General features: G+C 35.1%; 1 protein-coding gene across 5 annotated transcripts in view; it reads right to left on the bottom strand.

Moving 5' to 3' along the window:
• Positions 1 to 27,587, bottom strand: part of PIBF1 (progesterone immunomodulatory binding factor 1) — a 258,434-nt gene that overhangs the window by 109,303 nt on the left and 121,544 nt on the right. For all 5 annotated transcript variants that reach the window (XR_008994571.1, XM_036893743.2, XM_036893740.2 and 2 more), the window contains exon 11: positions 2,868 to 3,033. Coding sequence is in view for 4 of the 5 variants with exons in the window: in XM_036893743.2 (XP_036749638.2) it covers positions 2,868 to 3,033 (166 nt within the window). In the remaining variant the exon portion in view is untranslated. The remainder of the gene's footprint in view (positions 1 to 2,867; positions 3,034 to 27,587) is intronic.

Here is a 27,587-nt window from a genome sequence, read left to right as displayed (position 1 = left end):
CTTATCAGTTGTGATCTCAGGCAAGTACTTATTCTCTCTAAACGTACCTCAAAATATTGTTGGAAGGATTAAATGAAAGGATAAATTTACAGTACTTAGCTTAGCATAGTGCCTAGAACATACTTAAAATTAGAAAAATACTATTATTTACTGTAAGAAATACAATTGAGAACTTTGTATTAAATGACTCATAAAAAGAGATCTATTGATGTAATTATCCTCAATTGTCTATATTTAAACACTTTTGAAGGAACTTATTTTAATGACATGAAAGTTCACCTTTAGAAATGTATGTGATTGTGTGCTGCCTTGATGTGGAAAAGAAGATGCAGAAGATCTATTAGTTTGTAACAAGCAGAAATCACAGTTTAATTTTCCTTAATCTGTTCTATCTCATTTCTTTCAATTATTCCTATCAAAACTTCCTGCCAAAGTAAACTAAACATTATCTTTCAAACACATTCCTTCAGAGGGTAGAGGAAGAACAAAATGAGAATGGTGAGGATGACTATGGGATGAACTCTAGTGTCCCTGAGACGGTCTGACAAAGTTCATGCTAGCATTATTTCTTCTTTCTTCTTGCTGGCTGTGAATGTATATTCTGGAGACTTACTGATTTAATATAATGAAATACTGCATAGTGAAATAATCTGAGGCTTTCATGGAGGTCATTATGTTAGGATATAATTCATTAAGAATTTGGCAGCTGATGAACACATTAATTCCACTGCCAAAGCGACGTTCAGTAAGGTTAACATTAAATGACTATTCTCACAGCATAGCCAATGCTTTTCATCTGTACTCCATTTCCAAAAAACCACCACACAAAGAAAAACTGCTGAAATGGTTATCTAAAGTAATAAATAATCAAAATGCTAAAGACAGGACTGAGTTTCATAAAATATTATTCTAGGAAAAGATTTTCAAAGTAGCATTGAAAGACGCAGTTTGGAATTCTCATGGCAGGAGAGATCCCCAGACACTTCTGACTTGGGGTATCTCCTAATACGTCTGTACTCCATGGTGGAGAATTCCCTTTTACTATGGATTTGCCTGAGTAACTGCTATGAATAATTTATCATTGTTTCTGAAAAGTCAAAGAGGAACTTGATTTCTGGACCCACGGAAGGCTATTACTTTAATGATTCTTTAGGAAAAACCAATATATGAACATTTGAGTTTAAACATGAATGCATAAAATAGATCAACTGCTTTTAGAAATCCATTAAATATCAAGCTCTCACAGTGGATATTTCCTTCCTTAAAATAGAATGAAAACACAAAATTATATATATAATATATATAATTACATATAAAACGAATAATACAAAATTATAGACAAATAATTGCTTTAAAAAGAGACAAAAATATGAGGATTTAATGATATTGGTAACTGCTGAACCACTGTGTTGTATATTTGAAACCAACATAAGACTGTTTATCAATGATACTTAAATTAAAAAAAAAGAGAGAGACAAAAAAATAAAGCCAGTGTTTTAGGAGCCTTGCTAATTGATAATTAAGAAAACATAATCTGTCCCCAAGTTACATCAATAAGAATACTGGTTAAAAATTCCATACTAGGGAAAAAAAAGCATACTACCCCCCAAAAGGGATATTTCATTTTCTAATGGCTTGAGATTTCCCATTTAAGGGTACTCATGCCAGCACTTTAAAAACAACAAACAGACCAATATAAAGGTAAAAGTTAAAATTTACATTTAATTATTTTGAAAATACATATTGCTATTTCTTAGCACTCTACATTGCTTTTCTTGGAAATGGTCCATTTCTTCTTTCCACCTATTTATTAAGAAGAAAGCATGTTGTCTTCTTGATAAGAGATCTTTTAAAATTAGGGACATGAGCCCTTTCTCATACATAACACAAATACTATTTTTTAACCTCCATTTTGCTTTTTAATATTATTCAGACTACAGAGAAGGTGTTCAAGGTTTTATTTTTTGTTTTTCCTATATAATTTGTTCCCCTGCTTTTAATCAGTTGACTAGCAGATTAATCCCCAAACATGTTGACATAATATAAAATTTCACCTTCATTTATTTCTAAGTTTTATGGTTCTATACTTACATTCAGCTAGGATACATCTGAGTTTTATTTTGGTATAGGGTGTGATGTATAGATCCAACCATTTTTGCTAAATACTCAAATAATTATTACAGCACCATTTATTGATCAATCCAACTTCTCCCCACTGATGTGAAATATAAATGTTCCCCTGAATAAATTCTTAAATTATTGAATACATTTTGAACTTTGCACTTTGTATCACTTCTGGACTTTTTCTGTTTGTGTTTTAATTATTCTTATCTCAGAATGCATTTTAAAATGTGATACATATTTCCTCTCATTATTTCTTCTTAAAACTTCTTTAAAAATTTGACTACTCTGTTTTTTTCTTCTAGTTGTACTACATAATTCCTATGTTCAGTTAAAAAAAGCATGCTAGCTAGCCATCTGGCTAGCAATAAATAGTAATATTACTTGATAAAAGCTGAAAAAAATGTAATGCTGAATATTACCTTCCAGAAAGATGGTGTTTCTTTTTACATGTATTAGTGAAGTTCTATGCTTTTCTTGATATAGGCTTCACATTGTTCTTATTAAAAATATTCCAAGTAATTATATTTTACTGTTTGCTATTGTGAAGGAGATCTTTTTTCCATTCCCCACCCCCTAACAATTCCAGCCCTTTATTGTATATATTTTTCTGAAAATACGTATTTTTTTTGTTTGTGTGTGTGCATGCCACAGGACACTGTTAGATCAGTATGATATAGCCTTGTACTTATTGAGTTTACATGCTAAGTTTATGTTCATTTTCAAAGAAAAGCTTACACATGTACCTCCAGTTTTTTCTGATATTTTTCACATTCCAACTGACACTGTGTGAGATTTTTTGCAGTTTCCTCTTGTATAAGTTGAACACGTTCACTTTCAAAAGATTTTAATTTACTTTGATGGAGATACTCTGTTACTTTGCTTTCGGCACTTAGTTGTAGTTCTCTGTATCTGAAAGCAGAAGAACGGTTATGTGATTCTAAAGAAATCTCAATGATTTATATAAACTTCTACTTTTCCAATATTCCCATGTTATTATACAGTTAATAACATATTTATTCAGCAAAGCTTATTTGGTATATATGGATATATGCTAAGCCCAGAGAACAAAACATACCAATTAAACTTCTATTGCTCCCTTATTTCCATTCTTTCCATCCCCAAACAATTACTGTCTATTAATATTTTGTAAGACAATTAAAATAAAAAATGGTAAGAGAAAGTTTCAGTTACATTGCTTAAAATGACTTAATTTCTATACATTTCAAAGGCCTTAAATCTACAGCAAAATTGTTTTCAACCTTGTTATTTCATTCTAAGTTTACATAATGTCAGATGGAGAAGAATGGCATTCAATAAGCACACTTAACTACAAATTCTTGAGACCTTGTAAAATACATTTTTAGGTTAGTTAATATGTATTTGGATATTCCAAGAAAACATAATGTACAAATTACAAAGATAAATATGAGTAGTCTATTGCAACACAGATAAGGAACATTCTCTTCATTCCATAGGTATATGCGCAATAAAATCTTTCTGTTTCATGTATAAATCACTATATATTATAAATTTGAAAATATTTTAGGATGATTATGTTGTAACATAAAGCAAAACACAAAATACATTATATCTTTCAGGGAGCTATTATGAAGCCAGTATAATGCTACATGTGTTATTGAAATTCATTTATCCAAATATTTATTGAGCTAGTCACTATGCTAGGTGATGTGTGCACAATGGAAGACAAAATATGTTTTTACCTCCTTAAAGAAGTTAATTCTGCGAAAGGCAAATAAACTCGAAAATTCAATAGAGTATATAGCAAGTCTTTCAATAGGGCAATCTCTATGTTCAATGGGAGTTTATATATATACTTTATATATTTTTACATATATACAGAAAAAGTATTAACATATTACATAGTTTATATATATATATATATATATATACACACTCAGTTTTATTTTAAAAATAGTTTATATAGAGACTGATAACATTTTTTATTGAGACATAATACACACACCATAAGGTTCACCCTTTTGAAGTATATAATTCACTTTTTATAGTTTGTAGTATATTTATAATATTATGTATCACCTTTATCTAACATGTTTCTATCAGCCCAAAAAGAAGCCCCATGTCGATTTAGCAGTCACTCCCTATTCTCCTCTCCCACCAGACCCTGGCAACCACTAATTGACTTTCTTACTCTACAGATTTGCTTACTCTGGACATTTCATATAAATGGAATAATATAATATGTGACCTTTTGATGTTTTCAAGGTTTATCCATGTTGTAACATTCATGGAGCATCCAAGTAGTACTCCATTCCTTTTTGTGGCTGAGTAATATTCCACTGTATGGCAAAACATTTGTTTATCTATTAGTCAGCTGATGGACATTGTCTCCACTTTTTGGCTATTAAGAACATCTGTGTATAAGTTTTTGTATAAACATGTTTTTGCTTTGCTTGGTTATATACCTAGGAAAAGAACTGATAGATCATATGGTCACTCTAATTTTAACTTTTTGAGGAACTGCCAAACTGCTTCAAATGTGGTTTTACTATTTTACATTCCCACCAGCAATTAATGAGGGTTGCAATTTCTTCACATCCTTATCAACACTTATCGTTGCCTGTCTTTTTTATTACAGCCATCCCCAGGGGTGTCAAGTGGTAAAAAAAAATTTCTTTTACTTGAAAATGTATTAGTTTAACATTTTACTGACATGAAAATGTCCCTGCAGTTTCTAGGGTTAAGTTGTTTTGTAAATGTAAATGTATATAATGCATGAAATCAATATCGATTTTGTATGCTAAACTATGGGATACACTGGAACATATTACTGAAATAAATTCTGGATTAAGTCATTTAGAATGTGATACTGATCTTTAAAATAATCTGTTTCAAAAAGATTAAATTGCAAAATTTGCTTTTTTATGGATTCAGGACACAGTGGGTAATTCTGAGATCAATGCTAACTCCAAATAGGAAATTAAAGACTTAGCTTTTAGCTTCACCTGTTCTTCTTATTCATTACCTGGTACTTGAAAGTTACTGTTAGCACTACTAGCTTTCTTCCCCTATACTGAGATGTTGAATAACAATAGCTATCTCCTAGAAATCTGAGAATACTAAGTTTAATAACTCACACTTTTATAAACCAAATGATAGTTTTAAAGGACTTATCTATTCCCATATTATTTATTCAATGAAAGATCTGCCTCAAATTGTTACACCTATGTAATTATTATTAATTTGTTAAATTGAACTGTGAAAATGTGGAAGAAACATTTGAGCTACAAAAGCAGTCCCAGCAGTGAAATGGATGATTACAAGAGGGCAGCCTGATGGTTTCAGGTAACTCCCTCGTCCTTGTTTTGCTAATATAACCTGTCACATTTCACTTTGTTGACTCATACTTTTCATCTTATCCTATTAATGTGAACATCTTATTTGAACTAAGTCAATATTATTTACATGTTACCAATTTTGCCTGACATTCTACTAATTCAGCGTGGAAGCTTAAGAGATCAAATTACCTATGAAGTTAAAAGTGTAAGAATCTCCAACTATCCTCACAACCATTCCTCATTCCAGTCTCTATGACTAAATAATGCTACATTTGTAATTGAATTTTTAGTTTCCATAAGACTTACCCATATATCACACATACTACCTCAGTAATAGTAATATAAAGTACTAGAATGAACTGTTTGCTCTTAAGAAATACACACAACAGATTTTTGGTCTGGATATATAAGGAGAAGACATGTTAAAAGGTGGAAATCACCTATTAGGGAGCTACAAAGACACTGACCCCAAGGAAATGCTCTCAGGCTGTGGTGAATTAATTCCTCCAAGCAGCAGGAATGTTCTACAATGATCTGAGAAGTAACTGCAGGAGAGACATCAGTATGGCATCCAATTCTCAGAAATGGGAGAACTCATTTGAATAAAAGCACTGAATAAACATTAAAGACACCAGGCTTTCATCACAATATTTACATTAGCAGTCCTTACCCTGACACTGTGGTGAAAGCTTTGCTCATCACACACTCAGATGTATAAAGCCCAACTCTGTCAACAAGCTGACCATTGAGTAAGAAGGTGAAAGACCCATATAATCACTAACCTTTCATTTAATCTGTTTTTTGTTCCAGTAAGAAACAACTTAAATATTCAGTTTTAATATTGGGGAAGCCATGAACATTTTATGGACAAAATTTGAAGGTCAGTTGTTGTTTCTGAACCATTATCTAATCTCATTTGGTAGGCAGACATTCTAAGGGAAAATATTCAAAAAGTACTGTACTCTGTGGTGAGGTTCTTATATTCACCAGGACCAGGAAGTGGTCCTTGCATTAGGAAATTTTAAGAGCTGGTTGAGTTTGGAAGTAAGGCAGTGCAGCAATGCGTAAAGAGCACAGGAAGTAAAGCCTGCACGAAGAAGACTGGCAAAAAAAGATAAGCAAAATAACAGAATTTTCAGTTACTGGCAAAGGTTCAGGGAAGGATTTTTAGTAGTCAGGTATTTGGTGGGTTAATTGGACAGAAAGTATTGAAGGTACTCTGGGTGAATAGAGAGAAAATACTGTGGGGCTTAGGATAATACTTGGGAGCAGGTAGTCGTGGCTGAATCACTACATCCTTTGTATATTTAATTCTAAATTCCACAAGCAAATGACACAGAGGCTACTGATAAACTTTCTACATGGAAAAGGAGTGCTTTTAAACAGAGATGGGCCTGAGTCTCTAGATAGGGAGTCTTGGGTGGATTTTGCTGTGGGAAATTGGGATTCGCAAGGGCAGAAGCTGACAGACGTAGTCAACTGGGAATCAATTTTGCTTACATAGGTACCACACCACCATATATTCTGATGTATTTCTTTAAAAAATATATAAACTTTGACCTATTAATTACATACATATTTAGATTTGATACATGGATATATCTAAAATCATCTAAGGACTATTACAGTTATATAGAAAAAAAAGTGTACATCCTGAAGAAATTACATCACTTTATGTAAGCTATCTGGGAGAAGGGAGATTGGAGAAGAGTTAGTTGTTTTTACATTACATAGTCTAATTTTATTAAAGGCAAGTAAAAAATTTTTGATATGGGCAATTTAAAAAATGAAAAATTAAGTACTTTCCATTTAAATAATTTTGGCTGAGATAGAGCTTACTTCTCATAATAATGTGATATTAGGCAAGTAAGGGATGAGTACTTATCACTATATCATCAATATCTTGTAAAATAAGTCTTTGGTTGGTTAGCTTTTTAATATCCTCAACACATTTGAAAGGTCTCTGAATCCAGAAATAGGCTTTTCTGCTTTACCATACCCAATCTATAATTTCTAATCCATTACATTAAAAAGGCAAAAATACCCACAAAACACTTTCTACGTAGCTTTTTATATTTGAGAATATAACAGATTAACACACATAATACACTTACATTTATATAATAACCTATAATTGAACTTTGAAAGATAGAATTATGAAAATCTACACATTTATTTAAAAATAACTTAATATCACTGTATCTTTAATATTTAAACATGATGGTTACATTCTTTAATTATATAAATTTATATTCAAATATATCAGTTGGAAAGGAGGGTAGATCAGAACTCCCTGTTATTCAGATTATAAACCAACCTGGTATATTGATGTGCCCTCCTAGTGGGAAGTGTTTTGTTTTCTACAGGAGAATCACTGTATATAATGAGAGAAATTTATCAACAGAAGCATGTTGCACATGTGAAAATTTTGAAGGTAGAGAACATGTTTAGAACAATTTATATTAGAGAATACATGTGAAGTTATTTTCTTTTCACTGACATTAAAATAGAAAAATTATTTTAGAAATTTTACTTTTGTGCATTATTGCTATTCTCTGTTTTTCTAGTACACTTTTTTGTCATCTCAGTACTAGAAAAATTTTCAAGTATTTACCTAGATGCCGAATAAAAACTATTTTTGATGAAAACTATGAAAGCAATACTGAAGTTTAAAAATATACCTATAAAATTATAGAGAACCTTAGTTCTAGTAATTCTGGTCTTTTTCTTTTAATTGTGAGATTTTCTAAACTGAAAAGGAAGTAGATAGAGAAAACTTTGTAACAATCATCAGTGTTGATACAATGATTACTATAGGACAAGAGAAAGGAATTTAAAAGGCACTGGGGTATTTCTCCAAATGCTTCTGCCATTTAGATGATTTCTTCAACTAGTTCACTTCTCAGCTGTAATAGTACATCTGTCATTTTTGGCTTACAAACTAATTCTTAAATGAATGTTAGAGATCTTTTTTTTTGCTGAGTTAAAAACGCTGAGTATGTTTAACAACTGTACCATGGATTTATAAGAATTTCAAGCATGCATTTAGAATAATTCAGTATATCTATCATATCATGATCAAATAAAGTATGTAATGTCATTAATAAAATAAATGATATGTAGTAATATTTGGCTATCTTATAAAGGCAAAAAATAGGTACTGCAGGTATGTGAAGATAAAGTACTTAAGTGGAACAAATATAATGAAAGGAATGTTGCCTTAAAATAAATCAAAGCATGCATGAGATAAAATTAGAGTAAAATATTTTAAAACATTGTTTGAACGGGTAGCTGTTTTCCCTTTTGTGGTAACGTAACAACAAACACTTAAAATTCAGCTGGAATCATCCTCTGAACCAAGAGTATTTATATCAGTGCTTCACAGCACTCAAAACTATTTCACACTGCTTTCAATATATACTTCAGAGTATCGGGCAACCTTAAAGAATAAAAAAAATTTTCTAAAGCTGAATCTAAAAAAGTTGTAAGACCTCTGTACTTTCTTCTCAATTTTGCTGTGAACCCGAAACTGCTCTAAATAAAAACAGTCTTAAAAAAAAAGTTGTAGAATTTCAACAAGTTCACTTCTCAGCTGCAATAAATAAGTATGTTTGCAGGATACTTTTGGAAGAATAGTGAACTATGAACAGTAGCAGAATGTAGTTTAATCATAGTTTTGTCCTATTTTCCATAACATATAACTCAAAGAAAGGAAATCAATTATCCACAGTTAACACACAAAGTACTGTGTAAGGCAAAAAGGGATATAAAAGTAATTTCTTAAGACCAACTTCCTAGTAACAGGCAAACATTATCACATACCACTCTGTGTTCTGAAAAGGGGGCTAAAGAATTCCATGAGGACTCTACAATAAACTCTGAATAGGGAGGGATCTAGAAACCAGAGTCCTGGGTCTTCAACTCCAGAGAGTGGTAATAAAGACTTTTTTTCTTTTCTCAGGGTGAGGATGATTCTTAAGCTTGATTCTATCTAGCTCAACCAGGATGACCATCAGAGCCATTAGATGCCACAGCTCTACCACAGACCTACTGAATCAGGATTATACATGCTTTATTTTTATATTTCATAGACTTAGGAATGTTGAGGTCTGGATTGATTAAATAGGCTAATATAAGTAAAATGCTCACAAGTCTCTTGTACCATTAAAATGTAAGTTACTGAGGTGTAAAAATCTTGTCTAAGGAATCTTTGGATGTGTAAGATCTAGTGTAGTATAAGCTCTTTATGAATCTTTACTGAATGAATGAAGTCTTATTAACCATCTTAGGTGTTATAAAATTTAAATTACTAAATAGGCTCAAGCCAGGATAGAAAACTCTAAAATATCATAGACTAGTTTGATGAGGGGCAGTCTATTCTGAAATATCACAAAACCAATGAATTGAGATTATTATTTCCAGGCTTATGTGTCAGTGTAAGAATGAAAACAAATTACAAGGAGTGAAGAAAAAAAGAAACTGAAATGACTATAGGATAGGTACGACTGAGCTACAAGAAAGATTAAAGTTTCTAAAAATGTAATTTGGCTAATGACTAAGGTGGCAGAAAGAGACATGACAACATTCTAAAAATATTTAAAAACATAATGCGAGAGGGAGCAAAGTTAGTATGACTTGGCAGCATGACATCTAAGTTCTGCAATGAGTTGAAGTTGCTGTAGAATGTACACACAATTTTAGGAATATAAGGCACAACTCAATAGCCTACCCACAAGAATGTAGTGGAGTCTAACATGGGGGATTGTACAACAGAAATGAAGAAAAACATAATAATGAGAAGAACTAAATCACTTTGTTAGGTCTACTTCCCCATCTCTGAATTTCTCTTACTTAGTGGACTAAATAATCACTCATCAGTTTTTCCATAAACTACTACCTTGGGACATTCATACAGGTCTATATAAAATATGTTATGCCAGTTAACACAGTTAGTTAACACATATCATGTTATGATATTTTATTTTTTAGTGGTTTATGAGATGAGAATTCAGGAATTATAAAATTCCAGAAAATGTATACATATCTAGGTATTTATTTATGGCTATAAACATGTCAGGATAAAAATGAGATTATTAATAAAGTACTTACTATATAGTCAAAGAAACTCAATACATATTAGTTGAGTAAAAAAAAATTAAACACTTGAACATCTACATTATTATTTTGAACAAATGCCTTTTCCTCTTAAAAATTTTCTTCGGCCTCACTTTCTCCTTGTACTTTCCCTATGCTCTCCCATCTAGAAAGAGTTGTTCCTCCTCTCTAGGCTGGTGGAAACTTGGTGCTTTTATATTGCCCTGACTTTTTTCTTCCTTTTCCCTCACTTGCTATTGAAACCAGGACCCAAAGGAGTGGGTTTTGAGAGGCTGATGATCAAAAGTCAGAGATGAACTCTAAAGGCATTTACTGAGAGGAAACCTGAATCAGCATGACTCCTAGTTAGCATGCACAGAGACCAACACAAAGGAAAGGAGCTGAACACTTTAGTGCCTTATGTTTGTATCTGCTTTTCATGTATATACTTTTTATCATTTAATCATCTCCAAAACTTGAGCAGAATTTAGGCTTATTCTCTTTTTAGAGATAAACTAAGACTCAGAAAAATTAATATGTCCACATAAGTAGCAAAGCTGGAATATGCACCCAAACCACTTCAAATTTCTAGGCTTTTATAATGTAACATCCTGTATCCGAGAGAAAAAAATTTTTTTTTAATTTAACAATTTTTTAATTAAGGTATTATTGATATACATTCTTAATGAAGGTTTCATATGAAAAACAATGTGGTTACTACATTTACCCATATTATCAAGTCCTCCCCTATACCCCATTGCAGTCACTGTCCATCAGTGCAGTAAGATGCCACAGAGTCACTACCTGTCTGAGAGAAAAATTTTTTTTTTTTTTTTATTGAAGGGTAGTTGACAACAGCATTGCCTTACATTAGTTTCAGGTGTACAACACAGCGACTCAACATTTATATACATGATATTTCTAGGTACCAGGTATCACCATACCAAGTTGTTACAATATTTTGACTATATTCCTTATGCTATACATTACATCCCGGTTACTTATTTATTTTACAATTGGAAGTGTGTTTATATATATATATATATATATATATATATATATATATATATATATATATATATATTGTGAGGGCATCTCTCATATTTATTGATCAAATAGTTGTTAACCACAACAAATCTCTGTATGGGGGGGTCAATGCTCAATGCACAATCATTAATCCACCCTAAGCCCAATTTTCGTCAGTCTCCAATCTTCTGATGCATAACGAACAAATTCTTACATGGAGTACAAATTCTTACATAGTGAATAAGTTACATGGTGAACAGTGCAAGGGCAGTCATCACAGAAGCTTTCGGTTTTGTTAATGCATTATGAACTATAAACAGTCAGTTCAAATATGAATACTCATTTGATTTTTAAACCTGATTTATATGTGGATACCACATTTCTCTATTATTATTATTTTTAATAAAATGCTGAAGTGGTAGGTAGATACGAGATAAAGGTAGGAAACAGAGTTTAGTGTTGTAAGAGAGCAAGTGTAGATGATCAGGTGTGTGCCTGTAGACTATGCGTTAATCCGCGCTAGACGAGGGCAATAAACATCCATGTATGCAGAAGATTTCTCTCAGAACATGAGGGGGGAGGTTCTAAGCCTCACCTCTGCTGCTCCCCATTTTCTCACCAGATGGCCCCCTGCGACTGTGCCTGTCTTAGGTTGTTCCTCCCTTGAGGAATCTTACCCGTCTCTGGCTAACCAGTCATCTTCCGGGGCCATACAGGGAAATGTTAAGTTGGTAAGTGAGAGAGAAGCCTTATTGTTTGAAAAGGTTAGCTTTTTACTTCTTTGCATATTTATGCCCTGTGGCTTCTATGCCCAGCATTTGTCTTGAGGTGTCTTTACCACTTGGAAGAATTATGATACTCAGTAAATTCGACATGTGGCACGAGTTCTATTTAAAGGTTGTGATTAGGTAGGAAGAAGAAAAGCTACAGAAGTAGCAGGCAGAAGAAAACCTGGGAAGATTGATTATTTCTTTGACATATCTTCTTGTAGAGTAACTTCAGCATGGATAGGTTTTAAACGACTAATTAAATTGCGCACACACATTAACATAATAGGAATATAGTTACCTAACCAAAGCATACCTGTAATTACCAGCCATCTCCAGTGAAACCAAGAAAACCAGTTAGGCACCTTAGGCATTTGTGAAAACTTATCTATGATATGGTGGATATTGTCCGACTGAACTTAAAAAGTCTGAGAGAATTCAGATAAACTAGAACACCCCATTCCTGGGGACTGTTCATATCCCATATGTTCTTTTAACGATAAATAGTTTGTGGTTGTAAGATTTTGGAGTGCTACAATTTGCACTTCTCCTAATTCTTGGTTGAGTTCCAACAGTATAGATCCAGTCCAATTTTTGTTTTACTGCATGCACAGGCCAGCTTAGATATCTCCTTCATCTTTCCCATGGCAAGTCCAGGAACTGGTGGGATGAGTGCATCTACACCTGTGACAGTGTGTGGATCTTTGTTGAAGTTTTTTTTTTTTTTTTTTTTTCTGATCATCTTCTGTCATGAGTCTTCCCGAGAGTGCTGATGTTGGAAGTTCTTTTTCATATCGTATCTTAGTTCATTTTTGGGGTAGCCAAATTAGGCTTTGATCCTCTGTATAAACACAAACAGACCCTTTGCCTACACTTTTATATGTCCTTTATATCATTGTGTAGAACTCATTAGAGGTCACCACATAGGAACTGCATTTTTTTTTTTAATCATTAATCTACACTTACATGACGAATACTTTGTTTACTAGGCTCTCCCCTATACCAGGTCCCCCCTATATATACTCCTTTACAGTCACTGTCCATCAGCGTAGCAACCTGTTGTAGAATCACTACTTGTCTTCTCTGTGTTGTACAGCCCTCCCCTTTCTCCCACCCCGCTATGGATGCTAATCTTAATACCCCCCTACTTCTCCCCCACTTATCCCTCCCTACCCACCCCTCCTCCCCAGTCCCTTTCCCTTTGGTACCTGTTAGTCCATTCTTGAGTTCTGTGCTTCTGCTGCTGTTTTGTTCCTTCAGTTTTTCCTTTGTTCTTATATTCCACAGATGAGTGAAATCATTTGGTATTTCTCTTTCTCTGCTTGGCTTGTTTCACTGAGCAAAATACCCTCCAGCTCCATCCATGTTGCTGCAAATGGTTGGATTTGCCCTTTTCTTATGGCTGAGTAGTATTCCATTGTGTATATGTACCACCTCTTCTTTATCCATTCATCTATCGATGGACATTTAGGTTGCTTCCAATTCTTGGCTATTGTAAATAGTGCTGCGATAAACATAGGGGTGCACTGATCTTTCTCATACTTGATTGCTGCATTCTTAGGGTAAATTCCTAGGAGTGCAATTCCTGGGTCAAATGGTAAGTCTGTTTTGAGCATTTTGATGTACCTCCATACTGCTTTCCACAATGGTTGAACAAGTTTACATTCCCACCAGCAGTGTAGGAGGGTTCCCCTTTCTCCACAGCCTCGCCAACATTTGTTGTTGTTTATCTTTTGGATGGCAGCCATCCTTACTGGTGTGAGGTGATACCTCATTGTAGTTTTAATTTGCATTTCTCTGATAATTAGCGATGTGGAGCATCTTTTCATGTGTCTGTTGGCCATCTGTATTTCTTTTTTGGAGAACCGTCTGTTCAGTTCCTTTGCCCATTTTTTAATTGGGTTATTTGTTTTTTGTTTGTTGAGGCGTGTGAGCTCTTTATATATTCTGGACGTCAAGCCTTTATCGGATGTGTCATTTTCAAAGATATTCTCCCATACTGTAGGGTTCCTTTTTGTTCTATTGGTGGTGTCTTTTGCTGTACAGAAGCTTTTCAGCTTAATATAGTCCCACTTGTTCATTTTTGCTGTTGTTTTCCTTGCCCGGGGAGATATGTTCAAGAAGAGGTCACTCATGTTTATGTCTAAGAGGTTTGTGCCTATGTTTTCTTCCAAGAGTTTAATGGTTTCATGACTTACATTCAGGTCTTTGATCCATTTTGAGTTTACTTTTGTATATGGGGTTAGACGATGGTCCAGTTTCATTCTCCTACATGTAGCTGTCCAGTTTTGCCAGCACCATCTGTTGAAGAGACTGTCATTTCGCCATTGTATGTCCATGGCTCCTTTATCAAATATTAATTGACCATATATGTCTGAGTTAATGTCTGGATTGTCTAGTCTGTTCCATTGGTCTGTGGCTCTGTTCTTGTGCCAGTACCAAATTGTCTTGATTACTATGGCTTTATAGTAGAGCTTGAAGTTGGGGAGTGAGATCCCCCCTACTTTATTCTTCTTTCTCAGGATTGCTTTGGCTATTCGGGGTCTTTGGTGGTTCCATATGAATTTTTGAATTATTTGTTCCAGTTCATTGAAGAATGTTGCTGGTAGTTTCATAGGGATTGCATCAAATCTGTATATTGCTTTGGGCAGGATGGCCATTTTGACGATATTAATTCTTCCTAGCCATGAGCATGGGATGCGTTTCCATCTGTTAGTGTCCCCTTTAATTTCTTTTAAGAGTGACTTGTAGTTTTCAGAATATAAGTCTTTCACTTCTTTGGTTAGGTTTATTCCTAGGTATTTTATTTTTTTTGATGCAATTGTGAATGGAGTTGTTTTCCTGATTTCTCTTTCTGTTGGTTCATTGTTGGTATATAGGAAAGCCACAGATTTCTGTGTGTTGATTTTGTATCCTGCAACTTTGCTGTATTCCGATATCAGTTCTAGTAGTTCTGGGGTGGAGTCTTTAGGGTTTTTTATGTACAGTATCATGTCATCTGCAAATAGTGACAGTTTGACTTCTTCTTTGCCAATCTGGATTCCTTGTATTTTTTTGTTTTGTCTGATTGCCGTGGCTAGGACCTCTAGTACAATGTTAAATAACAGTGGGGAGAGTGGGCATCCCTGTCTAGTTCCCGATCTCAGCGGAAATGCTTTCAGCTTCTCGCTATTCAATATAATGTTGGCTGTGGGTTTATCATAGATGGCCTTTATTATGTTGAGGTACTTGCCCTCTATACCCATTTTGCTGAGAGTTTTTATCATGAATGGATGTTGAACTTTGTCAAATGCTTTTTCAGCATCTATGGAGATGATCATGTGGTTTTTGTCTTTCTTTTTGTTGATGTGGTGGATGATATTGATGGACTTTCGAATGTTGTGCCATCCTTGCATCCCTGGGATGAATCCCACTTGGTCATGGTGTACGATGGTTTTGATGTATTTTTGAATTCAGTTTGCTAAAATTTTGTTGAGTATTTTTGCGTCTACGTTCATCAGGGATATTGGTCTGTAGTTTTCTTTTTTGGTGGTGTCTTTGCCTGGTTTTGGTATTAGGGTGATGTTAGCTTCATAGAATGAGTTTGGGAGTATCCCCTCCTCTTCTATTTCTTGGAAAACTTTAAGGAGAATGGGTATTATGTCTTCCCTGTATGTCTGATAAAATTCCGAGGTAAATCCATCTGGGCCGGGGGTTTTGTTCTTTGGTAGTTTTTTGATTACCGCTTCAATTTCGTTGCTGGTAATTGGTCTGTTTAGATTTTCTGTTTCTTTTTGGGTCAGTCTTGGAAGGTTGTATTTTTCTAGGAAGTTGTCCATTTCTCCTAGGTTTCCCAGCTTGTTAGCATATAGGTTTTCATAGTAGTCTCTAATAATTCTTTGTATTTCTGCGGGATCTGTTGTGATTTTGCCTTTCTCATTTCTGATACTGTTCTTTTGTGTTGACTCTCTTTTCCTCTTAATAAGTCTGGCTAGAGGCTTATCTATTTTGTTTATTTTCTCGAAGAACCAGCTCTTGGTTTCATTGATTTTTGCTATTGTTTTATTCTTCTCAATTTTATTTATTTCTTCTCTGATCTTTATTATGTCCCTCCTTCTGCTGACCTTAGGCCTCATTTGTTCTTCTTTTTCCAATTTTGATAGTTGTGACATTAGACCGTTCATTTGGGATTGCTCTTCCTTTTTTAAATATGCTTGGAGTGCTATATACTTTCCTCTTAAGACTGCTTTTGCTGCGTCCCACAGAAGTTGGGGCTTAGTGTTGTTGTTGTCATTTGTTTCCATATATTGCTGGATCTCCATTTTGATTTGGTCATTGATCCATTGATTATTTAGGAGCGTGTTGTTTAGCCTCCATGTGTTTGTGAGCCTTTTTGCTTTCTTTGAACAGTTTATTTCTAGTTTAATGCCTTTGTGGTCTGAAAAGTTGGTTGGTAGGATTTCAATCTTTTGGAATTTACTGAGGCTCTTTTTGTGTCCTAGTATGTGGTCTATTCTGGAGAATGTTCCATGTGCACTTGAGAAGAACGTGTATCCTGTTGCTTTTGGATGTAGAGTTCTGTAGATGTCTATTAGGTCCATCTGTTCTAGTGTGTTGTTCAGTGCCTCTGTGTCCTTACTTATTTTCTGTCTGGTGGATCTGTCCTTTGGAGTGAGTGGTGTGTTGAAGTCTCCTAGAATGAATGCATTGCATTCTATTTCCTCCTTTAGTTCTGTTAATATTTGTTTCAGCTATGTTGGTGCTCCTGTATTGGGTGCATATATATTTATAATGGTTATATCCTCTTGATGGACTGAGCCCTTTATCATTATGTAATGTCCTTCTTTGTCTTTTGTTACTTTCTTTATTTTGAAGTCTGTTTTGTCTGATACCAGAATTGCAACACCTGCTTTCTTCTCTCTGTTGTTTGCTTGAAATATCTTTTTCCATCCCTTGACTTTAAGTCTGTGCGCGTCTTTGGGTTTGAGGTGAGTCTCTTGTAAGCTGCATATGGATGGATCTTGCTTTTTTATCCATTCTATTACTCTGTGTCTTTTGATTGGTGCATTCAGTCCATTTACATTTAGGGTGATTATTGAAAGGTATGAATTTATTGCCATTGCAGGCTTTAAGTTTGTGGTTACCAAAGGTTTAGGGTTAGCTTCTTTACTGTCTTACTGTCTAACTTAACTCGCTTGTTGAGCTATTATAAACACAATCTGATGATTCTTTATTTCTCTCCCTTCTTATTCCTCCTCCTCCCTTCTTCATATGTTAGGTGTTTTGTTGTGTGCTCTTTTTAGGAGTGCTCCCATCTAGAGCAGTCCCTGTAGGATGCCCTGTAGAGGTGGTTTGTGGGAGGCAAATTCCCTCAACTTTTGCTTGTCTGGGAATTGTTTAATCCCTCCTTCATATTTAAATGATATTCGTGCTGGATACAGTAGTCTTGGTTCGAGGCCCTTCTGTTTCATTGCATTAAGTATATCATGCCATTCTCTTCTGGCCTGTAGGGTTTCTGTTGAGAAGTCTGATGATAGCCTGATGGGTTTTCCTTTGTAGGTAACCTTTTTTTTCTCTCTGGCTGCTTGTAATACTTTGTCCTTGTCTTTGATCTTTGCCATTTTAATTATTATGTGTCTTGGTGTTGCCCTCCTTGGATCCCTTGTCATGGGAGTTCTGTGTACCTCTGTGGTCTGAGAGGCCATTTCTTCCCCTAGTTTGGGGAAATTTTCAGCAATTATTTCTTCAAAGACATTTTCTATCCCCTTTTCTCTCTCTACTTCTTCTGGAATGCCTATGATTCTTATATTATTCCTTTTAGATTGATCACTCAGCTCTCTTAAAATTCTTTCATTCCTGGAGATCCTTTTATCTCTCTCTGCATCAGCTTCTCTGCGTTCCTGTTCTCTGTTTTCTAGTCCATTAATGGTCTCTTGCATCTCGTCCATTCTGTTTTGAAGTCCTTCCAGAGCTTGTTTTATTTCTGAATTCTCCTTCCTTAGTTCTTGCATATTTCTCTGCAAGTCCATCAGCATGGTTATGACTTTTATTTTGAATTCTTTTTCAGGTAGACTGGCTAAATCTATCTCCCCAGATTCCTTCTCAGGGGAAGATGTAGCAGATGCTGAAGCTGTCTGGGTTAGTCTTGTCTGGATCATATTTTTTTGCCTTTTCATGTTGACAGGTGCTATTGACTGTCAGCTGGGAGGGCCAAAATTTTCACTTACTACTGGCCTTTCTTTACTGGGGCAACTGCGACCCCTAGTGGCTTGTGTTGGGTAATTGCGTGTAGAGTGGGTCTTTGTGTCTTGCCTGGCCGGGAGGGAGAAATTTCCCTTTCTGTGGGCGGAATTTGTCTCAGGCTGCTTCTCTGCTTTCGCAGCGCCCGGTGGGGTGATGGATGGGGGGGCTGCTTGACTGTTTGCCTCCGTGAGGGGTCTCAGAGCTGTTGCCCAGGGGGTTAGTGCACCCGGTTTTCCCTGTAATTTCCAGCTGCTGTACCGTGACCTGGGTTGTTTCCGTCAAGCTGTTAAGTCCCTGTCCCTTTAAGACTTTCAAAAAGCCTCCGCTTTTCTTTGTCACAGGGGCATCAGCTTCAGCACCCGCTCAGAGGTCTTACTCCCTGTACCCCCAGTATCCAGGGCCCCCTGGGCATGTACTGTGTCTGCGCTCTGGCCCGGATGGCTGGGGCTGGGTGTTCGGCAGTCCTGGGTTCCGTCTCCCTCCCGCTCTGCCTATTGTTCTCCCGCCGGGAGCTGGGGGGAGGGGCGCTCGGGTCCCGCCGGGCCGGGGCTTGTATCTTACCCCTTTCACCAGTCGCTGGGTTCTCGCTGGTGTAGCTGCAGTCTGGCCACTGTCCTGCGTCTTCTGGTCTCTCTTTTAGGGCTAGTTGTGTTTGTTGTATTTTCAAAAGTATATATGTTTTTGGGAGGAGATTCCCACTGTCCTACTCACGCCGCCATGTTGGCTCCGCCTCCAAAATATTTTTTAAAAATAAAAATCAGGTATGTACCAAAATGAGATATTTAAAAAAAGAAATTTGAAGCTCTGATTCCCTTTCTGCAGGCTTATGTACCAGTTTTCATCCCACAAATTTTAGGTAATACTGTAATTACAAAGTATAAGCTATAGCAAGGTAAAGGTCAAGTTTATGGCTCCTTAAATCATACGTGTATCTCTGATGATAGACAGCACTAGAACAGTGCTGAATTAAATGGCTCAAACTTCTCATGAGCTTCCAATACACAGTCTCTAGCCACACACCATGGTGGGTAAGTGTGGATAGAGACAACTGGAGGAGGAAGAGGAGACAAAAGGCATGACTGAAAGGTGAACAAGGGAGAAACAGGTATGGGCTCTCCATACAAAGAGTAAAACGCACACAGGCTCTCCAGGGGCACAGGAAAACCTGGTCAGAGCTTTAACAGTGGGAGTCACAGTTGTCCTCAATGGACTCTAGGGAGAAAAGTTACTTCCCTTTGCGTTGGACAAACTTGGCTTTGTGTTTTACCAATACCTACAGTATGGGAGTGAAGACAAGATAAAGCCTTTTCTTCAAAATTATCTTTAAAACAGAAAGTGTCACTTTTTTGTGTGTTTTTATAAATTCTATCAATAAGTATTTTGAAATGCAAAACACTGTTTAGGGAAGACCCCAATGACTTGCAGAGACCATAATCAATGTAAATTCTGAGTTTGATTTTGAAGGAATAAACAAACATCAAAGTGAAGACATTTAACATAGACATTGTCATTATTTCTGGGATGCAGCCTTAGAACTATACTGAAAATAGGTTTTAAGGATTATTTAAAAACGAAATATTCTGAACTCACATTTTGAAAATTACAAACACGCCAGAAGAACAAAAGAAAAAAATTTTGTATGCATACTCGTGGGTAAAGATAAAAAAACAAACAAACCAGCTATAGTACCACCTAGGCATTCATCCAGTGAAAAAAATACAAAAAGTGGTGAGGGTGATGTGCTTTGTAAAACTGTTAGATGTTTCAAAAGTACCTCAAGTGATCTTGAAAGTTCATGTGCTAAGACTGAAGTATTCTTTTACATAATCAAATTTTAAATATTTGCACATAACTAAATTAAACAAGGATTCTGAAGCCAGACTGTATGTGTTCAAATGCCACACTTGCCCCTTATTACCTGTGTGCCTCAGTTTCCATATCTATAAATGGGAATAATAGTAACTATTTCATCATATTATGAGGATTAAATGAGTTAATATTAGTAAAATGCTTAAAACTGTGCTAGTATAAGGAGAAGACAAGTAATGACAGCTTCTTACTACACTGATGGACAGACAGTGATTGCAATGGGGTGGGGGGACTTGATATATGGGTGAATGTTGAAAACACAATGTTGCTCATATGAAACCTTTATAAGATTGTATATCAATGATACCTTAATTTAAAAAAAGTATTTATAAATGAAGCAACAGACCTGAATTAAAGCTGAAAACAAGTTTTGATTAAAAAAAAAAGCTTTGCTGCATCTTTCTACGCTGATGGACAGTGACTGTAATGAGGTTTGTGGGGGGGACCTGGTGATGGGGGGAGTCTAGTAAACATAATGTTCCTCATGTAATTGTAGATTTATGATACCAAAATAAAAACAAACAAATAAATAAAAGTGAGTCTGAATCAAAAAAAAAAGCTGTGCTAGTATAATAAACATTATGTTTGTTGAATATAATACTTAAGATTGCTAAAACCTTTTTTTCTAAAAGAAAAAAAGCCCATCATTGGAAAAATGATAAGATGCATGCTTTCCTGGCCAAGCAGTTCCATTTATCAGTCTAGCCAAGATGTCTCATCTGTTTCATGTTTTCTTATGAACCATGAGACGTTCTAATTATTTAAAATAAAGGAATTTCAGAAACATTTTCCTTCCAGTTAGGGGAAATGTAACATTCTTACCAAGAAACAGAATTTTGTCTTCCAAAGTCAAATAATTTTTATCCACTTACACAGCTAAAGAGTTGCAGAGGGAAAGATAATTGCTGATATCCAGGAAGAAATCTACAGATGGTAACCTCCTACTTAGACCTATGAATGGTCGCAGAGAAGGAAATGGATAGCTATATACAGACAATGCTACTTAATGTAAACGTTGAAAAGCTGGCATAACTGCTTTAGATAAGGGGTCAGCAAATTTTTCTGTAAAGGGCCAGGGACTACAAATTTTAGGCTTTGCAGGTCATAAAGTTTCTGTTGCAAAATAACTCAACTCTGCAGTTGTAGCAGGAAAGCAGGCACGGACAATACATAAGCAAATGAGTGTGGCTGTGTTCCAAAAAAAAGTTTATTTATGGACCCTAACATTTGACTTTCATAAAATTATCATGTGTCATGATACATTATTCTTCTTTTGATTTTTTTCTAATAATTAAAAAATATAAAAATCATTTCTTAGCTTGCAGGTTGTGCAAAAACATATAGTGGGCTAGATTTGGTCTGCCTCTGAATTGTCAAACTCTGATTTGAATTATGGGAAGTGTGGAACATTTGTGACAGTCATGCTGACCAAATCCATGACCTGGTACAAATTTATAATGTTTTCAGATGGTATCTGTAATTAAAACTCATTAAATATTTGTAAAATTAAGTTTTAGAAATAAAGTTCATAAAAAGAAAAAAGTTAGATACCTTTCAAATAGTTCTGTCCAAGTGAACACCAATTTCTATTGCTATTCTCGTTTTTGAAAGCTCATGAAAAGTTTGAGCCATTTAATTCAGTACTGCTCTAGTGCTTTCTATCATCAAAGATACATGTATGGTTTAAGGTGTCATAAACTTTACCTCTACCTTGGTATTGCTTATACTTTGTAATTACAGTATTGCCTAAAATTTGTGGGATGAAAACTGGTACATAAGCCTGCAAAAAGGCAATCAGAGCTTCAAATTTCTTTTTTTTTTTTAAACTAAGGTATCATTGATATACAATCTTATGAAGGTTTCACATGAGCAACATTGTGATTTCAACATTCACCCATATTATCAAGCCCCCCACCAACCCACTGCAGTCACTGTCTACCAGCGTAGTACAGAGCTTCAAATTTCTTGTAAGTGGAATGTTTAATATTTAAGGGGACAGTTGATGTCTATGGGAAAGGGGTAGTTTTTATAACGGAAAGCGGCATTATTGGATACCAACTGGGAAGTATATAGCAGCTTGCAACACAGAAAACTTTAGCAAATTGTTTTTGGTATTTAGTTTGTAGTTTTAATGTTCAAAATTTAAAGATCAACACTTGAATTAAATATAACCCAATTTATGTTTTGCAAATGTGATTAGTTTGAGCTAGAAAACCCCCACTATGTTTACTATATACAAATGATTAGATTTCAAAACACCTATTACTCATTTAAACATCTGCTGACTTATTTCTGGATCAAATACATAGTTTAACGAATGGCAAAAATGACAAATGAATAAGAATAGACATGTTTTGTGGCACCAACATACAGAACATTCCATTCTCATAAGTGATAGGCTATTAACCATACCTTGATTTTCCTGTAAACTGCTTTCAAAAATTATTTCAAAGCTAATACTTCATTGTCATTTTCAAGTACATGAGTTCCCTTACAGGTTTAAATGTGGCCAGCCTAAGTAGGTACACTCTCACCTGGAGGCAGGGAGATGTATTCTTTTGGTCATTTTCCATCTCTGTGATTTTAAACAAAAAGAATTTTAGAAATGACAAGTATCATTACATTTGGGGTATCTAAGAATAACTAACAGAAATTTGCAGTTGGGGTTCCAGTGAATTAAACATTTGAATTTAAATAATAAATATGTGGGTATCAATTAAGTTTTGCTGTTTTAAGATGCATTAACTCATTTCATATTTTTCACAAATACATAGACTTTTCATTTTTAAAATGAAAATACACTTCTTTAAGTTGGAAAAACCCATTTAAAAAATGCATGGATCTATTTTTTAAAACTTAACAGAAAATACAAGGGAAATCACAATAAAAAGAATTACTAATAATTAAATAGTAAGTTGAGGAAAGGGACCTCCTTCTTTATACAACTTTGTAACAGTGAAGGTTATCCATCTGCATGAAATAGTTTTACCACATCTGGTCAGAGACTGCTCCTAAACCTTTACCTTTATGGGGCTGAAAGATAACACAAAAATCAACTAACTGGATGATGATAATAAATAATAATAGCTAATATTTATTGAGAACTTAAAATTGTATAAAAAATCTCAATTAAACCTATGAAGCACAGAATTATGATATCCTAGGTTATGTTTCTTCTTTCCTTTACAGCAATACAATTTAGTGTCTAAAAGGTATTGAGAGTATCTTTACATCTAGTCAAACTGATTTTAGAATTTCTTCACATCTATGAGTAATGGTATCTACAGGAGAAACAAAATGATCATGCATCAGGCACATACCATGGAAATATACAGGTTACACATCAACATTTATTAAAGTCAGGAAGGGTTAAAGTTTGCTGAGTGAAAAAACAATAAGCAGAACAAAAGCAAAACATGAAATAGGCATATTATTAAAGTAGTCAATATCTTATTTAATGAATCTCAAATACAGCAAAGCAAAATTTAACTGCTATATAGAGAAAAACATTTAGGTGGTTTAAATGAAATTAACATGGCTCATTTTAAAGCTAGATTTTTTTGTTTTTATGTTTTTACCTTACTTTTTAAGGTATCATTGATATACAATCTTATGAAGGTTTCACATGAGCAATATTGTAGTTTCAACATTCACCCATATTATCAAGTCCCCTGCCAAGCCCATTGCAGTCACTGTCCATCAGTGTAGTGAGATGCTATAGAGTCATTACTTGTCTTCTCTGTGACCTATCTATATTGTGAGTGTTAATTATAATGCGCCTTTATCCAATTCTGCCTCCCTCCCTAGCCCCTTCCTTTTGGTAACTGCTAGTCGCTTGGAGTCTGAGTCTGCTGCTGTTTTGTTCCTTCAGTTTTGCTTCATTGCTATGCTCCACAAATGAGTAAAATCATTTGATACTTGTCTTTCTCTGCTTAGCTTATTTCACTGAGCATAATACCCTTTAGCTCCATCAATTTTGTAGCAAATTATAAGATTTGTTTTCTTTTCATGGCTGGATAATATTCCATTGTGTATATGCACCACCTCTTCTTTATCTATTCACATAATACTGATGGACACTTAGGTTGCTTCCATATCTTGGATATTATAAATAAGGCTGTGATAAACATAGAGGTTTTAAAGCTAGATTTTTTTTTTCAAATTAAGCACTTTTATTAAGCACTTATTTCATGAAAAATCCCTGTGATAAAAATGGAGTGGGCTCCTTTGCCTTCAAGGGAATTTATGCTCTAGGGAGTTCAAGGAGATGCATGTACACAAATGACTCAAGGGCATGAATAAACAAATAAATACAAAGATCCAGAACCTGCGGTTGACCCACTGGGTAAGGAAATGATTGACATCAAGAACAAACTGGGCCACAAATTCAAGGTCCATCCTTGCTGGAGAAGCTGCAGAACATGACTCAATAGAGGAGAGATAGCCAAGGTTATCAGGTGATGGGCAGCGTAGGAGAGATGGCATAATGACCACCTGACAATAAACTTTGAGAAGGTGGCGAATTTGACTCTTTTTTCCAGAGCGTACACAATCATTTGCTGAGCAAACTACACTGGCGGTAATAGTGGTGGTGATAAAATCCATAACACCCAAGCCAATAGTCCACAAGGCTCTTGCAGATCCATTATCTCTTGTAATGCACAATATGGAGCGTCAACTGCCATGTTGCATATAAGAGAAAGAAAGGAGGGAGGACTGATCTTAATCCTGTCTCTGCCCCCAAGGCTCTAGGGCACAGGACCCTGAAATCTTCCTTGGGAATCAAGGGCCAGCACACACTTAGGAGGTCTGGAGGACAGGCTCTAATTCTGAAGACCTCTGCCTACTGTAAAATTCATGATCTATAGTTATCAAAAGTTAGCCCCTGCTTGGAGCTACCAATCCCAGGATAAGAAAGTTCTTCCTTTGACCAATGAGAAGTGCTTTGTCCTTCTTCCTGGGCTTCCAACCGACCATTGTGAATGTTAAAGCTAGATTTTTAAATTGTGTCTTAAACATGTCCAACTCTGTTTCTTTAACCCGTGATGTTCTTTAAAAATGCTATTAAAAATCATGTAAGAAGACTTAAAAACATTTTTTATTAAGGTATTATTGATATACATTCTTATGAAGGTTTCACATGAAAAAACAATGTAGTTACTACATTCACCCATATTATCGAGACCCCCCCATACCCCATTGCAGTCACTGTCCTTCAGTGTAGTAAGATGATACAGAATCACTATTTGACTTCTCTGTGCTACACTGTCTTCTCCATGATCTCCACAACACCATATGTGCCAATCATAATCCCCTGACCTGAATCCCCTTCTCCCTCCCTTCCCACCCCTGCCCTTTGGTGACTGCTAGTCCCTCCTTGGAGTCTGTGAGTCTGCTGCTGTTTTGTTCCTTCAGTTTTGCTTCCTTGTTATACTCCACAAATGAGTGAAATAATTTGGTTCTTGTCTTTCTCTGCCTGGCTTATTTCACTGAGCATAATATTTTCCAGCTCCATCCATGTTGCTGCAAATGGTAGGATTTGTTTTTTTCTTATGGCTGAATAGTATTCCATTGCGTATATGTACCACCTCTTCTTTATCCATTCATCTACTGATGGACACTTAGGTTACTTCCATATCCTGGCTACTATAAATAGTGCTGCAATAAACAGGGTTGTACATGTCTTTTTGAATCTGAGAAATTATATTCCTAGAGTGGAATCCCTGGGTCAAATGGTATTTCTATTTTTAGTTTTTTGAGGAACCTCCATATTGCTTTCCACAACGGTTGAACTAGCTTACATTCCCACCAGCAGTGTAGGAAGGTTCCCCTTTCTCTGCATCCTCACCAGCATTTGTTGTTCTTAGTCTTTTTGATACTGGCCATCCTAACTGGTGTGAGGTGATATCTCATTGTGGTTTTTATTTGCATTTCCCTGGTTATTAGTGATGTGAAGCATCTTTTCATGTGCCTGTTGGCCATGTGAATTTCTTCCATGTAAGAGACTTTTAATTCATAATAAATACATGTCAAATACCATATGGTGCAGTCTAAAATCTCCAAGGTGCCATTTAAGAGCTAGTAATTAGCTAAATGTCATGTTTGTAGGTTGAAAAAATAATCGAACTTGATAGAATTTTAATAGTTCCTAAAATTAGCTGACACTTTATAAACAAAATTCTGGTTAGAAAATTTAAAAATAAATACTACTCTTGTTATAGGACCTGAATAAAGACTATTTAAGTGACTTAAAAGAAAATTTTTTTTTGTAGTGGGTTAAATGGTGGCCCCTTCCTAAAATCCTTGTCCATGTCCTAATCTCTAGAATCTGTGAATATTACATTATTTGGAAAAAGAGTCTTTGCAGATGTGATTAAGTTAAGCATTTTGAGAGCAAGAGCCTGTCCTGGATTATGTGGATGAGCCCTGTAGGCAATCATATTTACTCCTACGAGAGACATACAGAGGAGAAGGAAGTGTGCAGACAAAGCCAAAAGACAGAGGCAGAGACTGGAGGGTATAAAGCCCTTCAGATACTTTGGTTTCAGACTTCCAGCCTTCAGAACTATAAGATAATAAATTTATGTTTTTTTAAGCCACAAAGTTTGTGGTAATTTATTATGTCAGCCACAGGAAATTAATACACTATCATTCTGAATTTTGTTTTGATTTTAATATACTGGAGAGCAAAATTGTACCTACCGATGCTGTTGAACATCACATACACTGTGCTTCAAATAGTGTTTACTAATAGTATGACTTAATTGTGTGGCAGAATGAGTAACTGGAATAGGGACAAAGAGAATAGATGTCTACTTCTGGTTCTGCTCCTAATACCAGTATAACTGAGGATGAGTCATATAACCTATTTAGATTTGTTTCCTCTTTTGCAAAATGAGTAGAATGTTTTCAAGAATATCAAAGTCTTTCCCTATTCTAAACTTTTGGGAACTTTTAAGGTGTTAAAAATAAATACCCAAAGGAAACAAGATCTCAGATTCAAAAAAGATATAAGCAACCCTTTTTATTGTTGCACTATTTACAATAGCCAAGTTATGGAAGCAACCGAAGTGTCCATCAGTAGATGAATGGATTAAGAAGAGGTGGTACATATACACAATGAAATATTATGCAGCTGTGAGAAGAAAACAAATCCTACCATTTGCAA

The sequence above is a fragment of the Manis pentadactyla genome, chromosome 17 (assembly GCF_030020395.1).
Source record: "Manis pentadactyla isolate mManPen7 chromosome 17, mManPen7.hap1, whole genome shotgun sequence".
NCBI classification, from domain to species: Eukaryota; Metazoa; Chordata; class Mammalia; order Pholidota; family Manidae; genus Manis; species Manis pentadactyla.
The sequence above is the reverse complement of the archived record's forward strand: the minus strand, read 5'-3'. Positions and strand labels throughout refer to the sequence as shown.